This window comes from Rosa chinensis, chromosome 4 (genome assembly GCF_002994745.2).
Source record: "Rosa chinensis cultivar Old Blush chromosome 4, RchiOBHm-V2, whole genome shotgun sequence".
NCBI classification, from domain to species: domain Eukaryota; kingdom Viridiplantae; phylum Streptophyta; class Magnoliopsida; order Rosales; family Rosaceae; genus Rosa; species Rosa chinensis.
The window spans coordinates 9,645,394-9,655,870 of record NC_037091.1 but is presented as its reverse complement, the minus strand read 5'-3'; the positions used below and the strand labels follow the sequence as shown (position 1 = coordinate 9,655,870).

The window sequence follows — 10,477 nt, the reverse complement described above, 5'->3', positions numbered from 1 at the left end:
CCGAACTGGGCCGAACTGGAAATTCGGCCCAACCGAATTTTCGGCCTAGCCCAAGAACTTTTAGTTGTCGGTCTGAAAAAGGGCCAAACCGATGGAATCGGGTCGGAGTCGGTTTGGGCCTCAAACCGACCCGCCCGGACTTATGCCCCGGCCTACAAATTTGATGGAGAGCCGAAATGGGAAAGGTGAATTTTTTTTTTTTTTTTTTGGAATGAAAGTTTTTCATTAAGGGCACAGCCCAAACAAAGACCCAGCACACAAGCCAAGAGCCAATACAGCTAAATCCAGTAACAGAGATAGAAACATGAAAGCAAACCCAGAAAAGAAAGAAAAAAGAGATGCAAAAGGCCTCCGCCCAAACTCATAACGCGACCGCGTGTGGGCACGGCAGCCCACCCAAACTCATAGGTGAATTCTTGACATTGATGATGGCGATCACTCAGAACAATCGAAGCTGATGATTGGAGTAAACAAAGAAGGTCAGCTTGAACTACATAGGGCAAAAATGTTTGTTGCTACATGTTGGCTTGAAATTTCCTTTCTTTTTCTCATATGGGTTGAATTTGCAATGTTTGGATCTTTGTGCTTGTCTCCTCTAGAAGAAGACTAAGACTTCGAAGTTTACTGAAGTTTCATAATCAAGCTTGAAGCTTTCGGGTCTAGGGTAAATCACTTGATATTGACAAAGTTTGAATCGAAATTATGCCCAAAATAGATGTTAGTAGAATTTTAATGCAACCCGGTTCTTATGGGTACCATAAAAATGGCCAAATAAGTATTAGAATAAAAAAGATTTAGTGGTTTGAATTGCATTAGGCTGTTGCTGTTGTTCTTTAGCTGGATTAAGACCCAGCCTTGTTGTGCTGAAGTTTATAAGATAACACCTTTGGAACCATTAGCATTTGGGACAAACTCTAGTCTCCTCTGGCCACATTTTCAACATCAAGAATATTATTGCCTTTTTTAACCTCTGTTTGTTACCTATCGTGCTCGTTCATTAATATTATTGCCTTCTTTGAGCTCTACGCAATGTGCTAGAGTCGGGGATTATGAAGGTTCTCTTATAAATAGGGAGAGATTAATTTTTAAAATTTCAACAAAGGCTGATTAGATTTTTACTTTGCAGCTTGGATGCTCCTGCATCATAAAGGTATGAATCAGTTTAGATGGACTTAGTTATTAGGCAATTTTCTTAACACTAGATCAATGAATTCGAAATTTGTCATAAAATTTCATGATCAATTGGTTTACCATTATAATTTTCTTCTTTGTAAGTTGGAGGTTCTATATTCAACTCACAACTATGTAATTCAGTTGTATAATAAAAGTAACTAAAAGTAGACATAAAAACCGACCGGTTCTAACGCATGATTTCCAGTTAATGAAAAAACACCTAAAAACCTAATCAATATATGTCTATCACTCCATCATAGAGCATTGATGATCATTATTCCTCAATTAATGTTTACTTTTGTTGTGTTCATGATTTCCTCGTAGGGTCATACTGAAGTGGAATTTTTGTTTGTTATGACTGGTCATGAAAACATAGCAACATTATGAAATCTTCTTTATATACATCGAAAGTCAAAAAAGCAATTCATCCAGTTTGGTACATGTCCAATTTCTTCTCTTGCAGCTGAATTTTGAAACAAGTCTTGGTCTTTGGAAGATCTATCTCGTGTCTGGTACTGACTCCCGTTGGGTAAGTTTCTTTGCTCCTTTTGTCTCGACGATTGAATAGAAATATGTTATTATGATTGAATATATATATAAAGAATAATAACTATTCAATCATAACAACCAATCCATTGGGACGAAAACAGCTGTCAGTAGTATCTAATTGCCAGTCATGGTTTCTTATGGCAAGATGTTGGTATGCCAATGGTTTCTTCGATCTCCTGCTCAAAGTTGGTCCCATGCAGGCATGCATTGCCTCTCGCTGCTAGTGAGGCTCTTTTATTTGATGACTTAGGTGTTACTTGTTGTAGAGGCTTGTATTTGTAATCTATTTGTTTATTGAAAAAAATGGGTATTAGAATCAAGAATTTTAGTGTTTTAGAGTCCTCACTACTAGAAAAAGTACCCATCACACATAGATTCTTATCTGTGTAAAATCAAAGTATTCAATTCAGAAATTCGTATGAAAACGATAATAATCTATAAGTATTACTAGCGTTGCTATAATACTATTTACACACGGAATTGTTCATCTATATGAATATCTAGTGGGTCTCACTTAAATTCTAACTCTAGCATTTATGTCCAATCACCGAAAAATCCTTATGAACATATTTATATAGTTTTTTAATTGAATTTTATTGAATTATTTAGATATTTAGATATTTATTTAATATTTTTTTATTTATTTTTCTTTTTTGCTTCACGATAGAAGCAGAGGGGGCCAATTCCCCAGCGTGGTCACCGCCACTTGGTTTTAACTTAAAGAGGTTAAGCTGTTATACATCACATTAAGGGCAGTAACTGCAAGATAGAGAAAAACATTAGCATATCAATATGTAATATATATACCTACCTGAATTATTTCATGGAGAGAAGTAAAAAAATCAATGATATACCCAAATGGCCCATTTTCAGAAAATGCTCCAACTCCCAGAGAGGCCTCTAGGCTGTTCCTGTTCTGCCTCAACTCTCTTCTGTCATAGCATCGTTGTACTGAAGTACTGTATGAGATAACTCCTTTACACCCTTTAGCACAGGGACAAACTCTAGTCTTCCATGGCAGGATTTTCGAATTGGGTTTCTTCAGTCCTAGTAACTCAGCAAATATGTAGGTGGGGATATGGCACAAGAATATATTACCCCGTAAAGTTCTGTGGGTAGCCAACAGGAAAGATGTAAATTGTATCAACCAATCAATGCTAATTGTGACCACAGGCTTACTTGCTCGACACGCTCCGTGTTTGTTAGTTTGATCTCAATCAGTATGTTGAATAACAGAAAGTGGCCATAGAAGATAGTGGGATGTGAACAACTTACGTATGCTTGTGTGGCTGACAATCAATCAATCACAATTACTGATGTATGCTTTTTTGGTTGACAATCAGTCAATCGTAATATCAAATCTGTGTGCCATGATTTGAAAGCATTGGCGGAACCATCATAGAAATTTCTCAATTACCTGATGTAAGCCAAGGTCTGTGTGGCCTAGGTGCTTTTATACTTTCATTAGAAGAGCTATCATTGTAAAAAAGAGAATAATTGACATTGTTCTTCTGGGAAACATATCTGCGTAAGGATGCAACTGGGTAGTGGTACTTTGTTTTTCTTATTCATCTTCAGTTTGCTTCTGTCACAGTATGTCATAGTATGGCCTCTAGGCTGTTCCTGTTCTGCTTCAACTCTCTTCTGTCACAGCATCGTTGTACTGAAGTACTGTATGAGATAACTCCTTTACACCCTTTAGCACAGGGACAAACTCTAGTCTTCCATGGCAGGATTTTCGAATTGGGTTTCTTCAGTCCTAGTAACTCAGCAAATATGTAGGTGGGGATATGGCACAAGAATATATTACCCCGTAAAGTTCTGTGGGTAGCCAACAGGAAAGATGTAAATTGTATCAACCAATCAATGCTGATTGTGACCACAGGCTTACTTGCTCGACACGCTCCGTGTTTGTTAGTTTGATCTCAATCAGTATGTTGAATAACAGAAAGTGGCCATAGAAGATAGTGGGATGTGAACAACTTATGTATGCTTGTGTGGCTGACAATCAATCAATCACAATTACTGATGTATGCTTTTTTGGTTGACAATCAGTCAATCGTAATATCAAATCTGTGTGCCATGACTTGAAAGCATTGGCGGAACCATCATAGAAATTTCTCAATTACCTGATGTAAGCCAAGGTCTGTGTGGCCTAGGTGCTTTTATACTTTCATTAGAAGAGCTATCATTGTAAAAAAGAGAATAATTGACATTGTTCTTCTGGGAAACATATCTGGGTAAGGATGCAACTGGGTAGTGGTACTTTGTTTTTCTTATTCATCTTCAGTTTGCTTCTGTCACAGTATGTCATAGTATGGCCTCTAGGCTGTTCCTGTTCTGCTTCAACTCTCTTCTGTCACAGCATCGTTGTACTGAAGTACTGTATGAGATAACTCCTTTACACCCTTTAGCACAGGGACAAACTCTAGTCTTCCATGGCAGGATTTTCGAATTGGGTTTCTTCAGTCCTAGTAACTCAGCAAATATGTAGGTGGGGATATGGCACAAGAATATATTACCCCGTAAAGTTCTGTGGGTAGCCAACAGGAAAGATGTAAATTGTATCAACCAATCAATGCTGATTGTGACCACAGGCTTACTTGCTCGACACGCTCCGTGTTTGTTAGTTTGATCTCAATCAGTATGTTGAATAACAGAAAGTGGCCATAGAAGATAGTGGGATGTGAACAACTTATGTATGCTTGTGTGGCTGACAATCAATCAATCACAATTACTGATGTATGCTTTTTTGGTTGACAATCAGTCAATCGTAATATCAAATCTGTGTGCCATGACTTGAAAGCATTGGCGGAACCATCATAGAAATTTCTCAATTACCTGATGTAAGCCAAGGTCTGTGTGGCCTAGGTGCTTTTATACTTTCATTAGAAGAGCTATCATTGTAAAAAAGAGAATAATTGACATTGTTCTTCTGGGAAACATATCTGCGTAAGGATGCAACTAGGTAGTGGTACTTTGTTTTTCTTATTCATCTTCAGTTTGCTTCTGTCACAGTATGGCGCTGAAGTATATACCATAACTCCTTCACACCCATTATCCAAGGGGGAAACTCTAGTCTCTCCTGGCCTAATATTCGAATTGGGCTTCTTCAGTCCTAATAGTTCTGCCAATAAGTATGTGGGCTTGTGGCACAAAAGTATATATCCCCGTAAATATGTATGGGTGGCAAACAGAGATAATCCTCTTGCAGCTACAGACACCTTGGCTAGTTTGAGAATTGGCAGCAGCGGGAGTCTGGAGCTCGTAGATGGGAAACAAATTTTTGTCTGGTCGGCCAATATATCTAATTGTTCATCTGCAGTTCTCTTAGATAATGGAAACTTTGTTGCCAAAGGTGTTATGGGAGCTGATTTGTGGGAGAGTTTTAATAATCCTAGTGACTCACTACTGCCAAGAATGTTGTTGGGATATGATAGAGGTTCTGGAAAACAAAATTTCTTGATATCTTGGAAAAGTGAAAATGATTCATCACCGGGGATATTCTGGGCGGGACTGTCAGCAGAGTCGCCACCACAAAAGTTCATTTGGATTAATGGATCTACTCCCCATTGGAGAAGTGGGCCATGGGATAAATCACAGTTTATTGGTATACCCCCACCAACAAATCAGTATGTAAATCCATTTACTATCATTGTTAATGTGACACAGGAAGCAAGGTATTTATCTTATGATTTTGACAAAATTCCTGGTGGCAAAGTTCTTGCATATGATGAAATGTCTTCTGAAGGTATAGGGAGAGTTTTTGTTTCACAAAGTCACAAGAACTGGCATCTTATGTGGAAATCATGGAACAACCCATGCGACAATTATGGCGCCTGTGGACCTTTTGGGGTTTGCAAAGCTTATGAATCTCCAATCTGCAAGTGTGTGAACGGGTTTATACCAAAGTCAAATGAGGAATGGACCAAAGGAAACTGGACAGGAGGTTGTGTGAGACGAACAAATTTGTCTTGTGAGACACATAGAAATGAATCAGTCTCATCAAAAGGAAAAGATGGGTTTTTGAAGTTGGAAAGATTGAAAGTACCAGATTTTCATGAATATCTGAGTTCTTTGGCTCTAGAAAAGTTCGAGGACTGCAAGATACAGTGCCTCAGTAATTGTTCTTGCCTGGCTTTTGCCAATGTTGATACCATAGGGTGTTTGATGTGGTCCAAAGACCTTATTGATATGCAGCAGTTTCCATCTTTTGGAGAAGATCTTTATGTCCGCGTACCACACTCAGAACCAGGTAAATGATTATAGCTCTTGCACAACTTGTATACCACTAATTTTCGTTTGTGTATGTTGATTTTTTGTCTTTTCTTTTCAGTTGAAGGAAAGCCGATGAAGTTAATTGCCAGCCTTACGACTATTGGATTTATGAGTATCTTGGTTGCCATAGTCTTCAATTTGCATGGGCGGTATGCCAACCAAAAGCGTAAGAGAATTAGATGAGGGGATTTTAAATTTAGCACATTATAAAAATTTATTATTTATTGTCTGTGACACAAATGTTGCTTCTTGTTTGGTTCTAACTCTGTTTGATAGTTTTATTTGCAAAATCAGGACGTGTCGAGTTAAAAACACAGCGCTTGGAATCAACTAGTATGACTAAGATTCATAGAGACGGTATTCGAGAATATATAGGAAAGTATAATCTCTCGGAGCTAAAGATATATGATTTTGATAGCATACTAATTGCCACAAACAACTTCAGCATCACAAACAAACTTGGTCAAGGAGGCTTTGGCCCAGTTTATAAGGTATTTTCTTTATTAAGAAAACACTAGTTAGCACTTCAGAAGATTCAAGATATATATAGACATGTATGCAATGGCTAATCTGTGGACATCATGCAGGGGATGCTACCAGAAGGGAAGGAAATAGCAGTAAAAAGACTATCTAGTAGCTCAAGACAAGGTGTCGAAGAGTTCAAGAATGAGATGATGTTGATCTCCAATCTTCAGCACAAAAACCTTGTTAGGATGATGGGCTGCTGTGTTAAAGAGGATGAGAAGTTACTAATTTACGAGTTCATGCCTAACAAAAGCCTGGATACTTTTCTATTGGGTTAGTTTCACTAGTGTTTTATTTTAGCTGCTGTACATTACTCATCTTTACCTATATTCCTTTTAATATAAATAAGCTTCAAAAGTTCAAGCATAGAGTTATGATGAATTCACGTGAAATTTACCGAGATACAATTTATCATAGAGTTCGACAAAGGAAGACAGTCAGCCATGCATGTTTAATGCTCACCACTGTTCAATATTTTGTGTGTATGTTTAGTTCAGATCTATACTATGTACTCACTACTTTTCATACAATTCTCTATTTGTTAACACTTAAAGGTGGAAATCTAGCTATATATAAGGCTAGAAGTCTAGTGATCGTCAATGTTTCTTTGTTACATGCATGGGAAATATGAATAATGTTACTACTCTAATTGGGTCCATTGAATATTTGATTAGATCTGACGAAGAGAGCAGTGCTTGATTGGGCTACACGCTTTAATATTATTCAGGGTGTTGCTAGAGGACTTCTTTATCTCCATCATGATTCCTATGTGAAGGTGATACATAGAGATCTAAAACTCAGTAACATTCTCTTGGATGAGAAAATGAATCCAAAAATCTCAGATTTTGGATTGGCACGCATAATTGAAGAAACACAGAGTCTAGACAATACTCAGAAGGTTGTTGGAACACGGTGAGAATCAATTCTTTTAGCGAGAGACCAAAAGATTCAATTTTGTCAGATATGTACTAATGTGTTTGCTATGCAGTGGCTATATGTCTCCAGAGTATGCCATGGGTGGGATATTTTCTGAAAAATCTGATGTCTACAGCTTCGGGGTCCTGGTATTGGAGGTTATTAGTGGCAAGAAGAACACTAGCTTCTATTTATATGACCAACAACTAGGCTTCCTTGCCTATGTAAGTTTATACTATAAATCTTAATGTAGTTGTTGTCTACAACTTTGAGGTCTTGACAGGTCTTAACAATAATCAATGGGATTATTTTCAGGCATGGAAGTTGTGGAATGAAGGCAGGGCATTGGATTTAGTAGATGAAGTATTGGGTGATTCATATTCCTCATCAGAAGTAATGAAATGCGTGCATGTTGGGGTTCTTTGTGTACAGGACAATGCTACAGATAGACCAACCATGGTGGATGTAGCTTCAATTCTAAGCAGCGAGAAAGATGGTCCACATCCAAAGAGACCTGTATTCACCATCCAAAACTCAGTTTATCGTCCTGGACCATACTATGAAAATACAAATTCCTCCAAAAATGAAGCTAGCATGACAATAATTGAAGGACGTTAAATGATAGCAAATTGGTACATCACAATGCGATGCCTTTTGGTCATTCTCAAAAACCATGTTGAAGGTTTTCTATTTGGTAGCATATGAAGGTTTTTTTTTTGTTAAGAAGATGCTTCTTATTGATGATTTTACAAATTTTATACACGAAAAATTAAGTATGCACCAAAACCATTTTTCTGTAGTCTTATACTTTTTTGTTTTATTTATACTTTCTGTAGTCTTATGCTTCACACCTTCACCCATGTTCAATTTTAATTGCCCATTGCAGTTTCGTACAAAAAACTGAAGTAGGTTTGTGCAAATTAAATTGAACTTTGTGGTTTGTTTTTCCAATTGATCTAAATTTCTAAACAAATCCTTACCCATCTTAGTCTTTCTCTTTTAACATATTATGCCCGTACCTAAACTTGCCTATTACCAGTTAACTTACCTATTTACCGGTCATTCATTATGTAAATAATTAAGAATCTTACTTTTTACCTTTATTACGATCAATTAGGGGACCAAAAGTTGACAGGACCCGCCCCGAATTTCACCCTGAAATCCGAGGTGGCCCTGCGGGGCCCACCTTAGTGATAACTCTACCGAGAACTGGTCGAGTCACCTCTAAAGTGGACTACCTAAAACAGCAACCCACAATAGATCAGAGCCAAACAAAGAAGTGCGGAAGCTATTCGTCAACTATGCCTCGAACCACGTACGCCCGACCTCAACTAATAACGCCTGCAAACTGGGCATTAGAAACCGAAAGGCCCAGGGGAAAAGTATATAAAAACGTTAGCGTGAGTGGACAAAAATAAACAAATATAAATCAAATGGATTTTATACTTTCCCACATTTATTTCCTTTAGAAATTCCCGATGCATGCAAGGATTTACGAAAATAAAACAAGAGGAGTTTCACTCATAAAAACCGACTAGCCCTGCTAGTCCCATATGATTTAAAAGAAAAAGTTGGAACTCCGATACTCAAGGAAAATAATACCAGCCCCGCTGGACAAACGAAAATCGAGCTAGCCCCGCTAGCTAAAGTAGTAAAGTGAGTAGGGGAAAGCGATAGCCATACGAGTGAGCCTCCCAGGCTCGGGTGATAGCCTCCCAGGCTAAAATACTCCCATAACTCCCGTAATATACCCTTACGCCACTAAGTGTAGCGATAGGATACCGGGCTACAGAATTACTGTCACAGAGACAGTAACCTGCGCCACAAAGGCGGAAGGGCTACGGTGATCCCATCACCGCGCCACAAAGGCGGAAATCAATGCTAGCAATGATAAGTCACCCAAAGTATGGCAAAAGAAAATCCGAAAACCAAGTAAATCCATAAAACTTCCCCAACTCGTAAAAGCAATTCCCATAACGTGTCCCACACGCCAAGATAATCTCATCATCAAAATAAATAGGATATAAATAAGTATCAAGATTAACTTCATCGAAATCTCATTTCGAAAATCTCATAAAAGTCTCAAATCAACGAATATAAATATAATATAAATAGTATAAATCCGGAAATCACCTCGGAAATGAATAAATAAGATAAGGAAAGCATAATCCAATGACGTGACCCCGCACGCCATAAAATCTCCAAGTAAATCAATTAACCAAAACCGTTTCCGAAAATAACCGTGTGCTCAAGAAAGTAAATTGATAAATAATTTATAACTTCGGAACTATTTAAATAAATGCATGCATCAATCTTTGAAAAAATAAAAGTCCACTCACAGTACTATTGGGCGACCACGCAAACGAGTTCCTTTATCTAGCCGTAGCTCGCAACATTATCCTGTACACAATTATATTTCCGTAAACGGCAATCCGATAAAATAGTTACGAACCTAAATGAAACCTGAAAAACCCTATCTCCATTACTTCTCAAATTCCACCCAAATCTCTTCCACAACACCAATTCCTCAATTACACAATCCACAATGAAAACGAGGGAAATCCGACGGCCGGATTTCCCACAATTCCATCACAAAACTTCAAACTTCGGAAATTCACAAACAATTTCAAACTTCTCCAAAATTCACCAAACTTCACATACAAGCTCTATGATAATTATAGAATTTAACTAGCCAGAAAATGAAATTAAAAAGCTACCCTAGCCGCCGCTACCGCCGCCCACAGTGGCGGCACCGCCGCCACCGCCACCAGCTCCGATGGCCACCAAACTTTGGCAGCAGCACCTACTCAACACACTGATTCAACTTCTCAACTACAACATTCCCAAATAACAATTAAAAACGGCCGAAATCGATCAATTGAACAAAACCCAGAAATCCTCAAGAACCCTAGAATTTCAATTCGTCGATTCGGCATCTACACAACAAATCGTGATACAAGGCCATAGGGGAAATGATCAGTGATGAAAACCGAACCTTCGACGGCGAGATGGGGACCGGAGGTGGCCGGAATCGCCG

General features: G+C 38.2%; 1 protein-coding gene across 2 annotated transcripts; it reads left to right on the top strand.

Moving 5' to 3' along the window:
• Window positions 1-3,582: 3,582 nt before the first annotated feature.
• On the top strand, window positions 3,583-8,216 carry LOC112201091 (G-type lectin S-receptor-like serine/threonine-protein kinase At1g61370). 2 transcript variants are annotated; one of them, XM_024342109.2, is made up of 7 exons: window positions 3,583-5,977; window positions 6,059-6,166; window positions 6,295-6,491; window positions 6,588-6,798; window positions 7,200-7,437; window positions 7,514-7,664; window positions 7,756-8,216. In XM_024342109.2, the coding sequence occupies exons 1-7, from the start codon at window positions 4,681-4,683 to the stop codon at window positions 8,056-8,058; spliced, it is 2,505 nt and encodes an 834-aa protein (XP_024197877.1). In that variant the 5' UTR covers window positions 3,583-4,680; the 3' UTR covers window positions 8,059-8,216. The 2 variants fall into 2 exon arrangements, with proteins under 2 accessions (XP_024197877.1, XP_024197876.1); XM_024342108.2 differs by having other exon boundaries at window positions 6,277-6,491.
• The last annotated feature ends 2,261 nt before the right edge of the window (window positions 8,217-10,477 follow it).

Excerpts from the sequence above, each read along its gene's own strand:
- LOC112201091 (XM_024342108.2), top strand. The coding sequence starts at position 4,681 with ATGCAACTAGGTAGTGGTACTTTGTTTTTCTTATTCATCTTCAGTTTG. Across the intron at positions 5,978-6,058 it reads CGTACCACACTCAGAACCAG|TTGAAGGAAAGCCGATGAAG; the intron begins GTAAATGATTAT and ends TTTTCTTTTCAG. Across the intron at positions 6,167-6,276 it reads GCGGTATGCCAACCAAAAGC|TTTTATTTGCAAAATCAGGA; the intron begins GTAAGAGAATTA and ends TCTGTTTGATAG.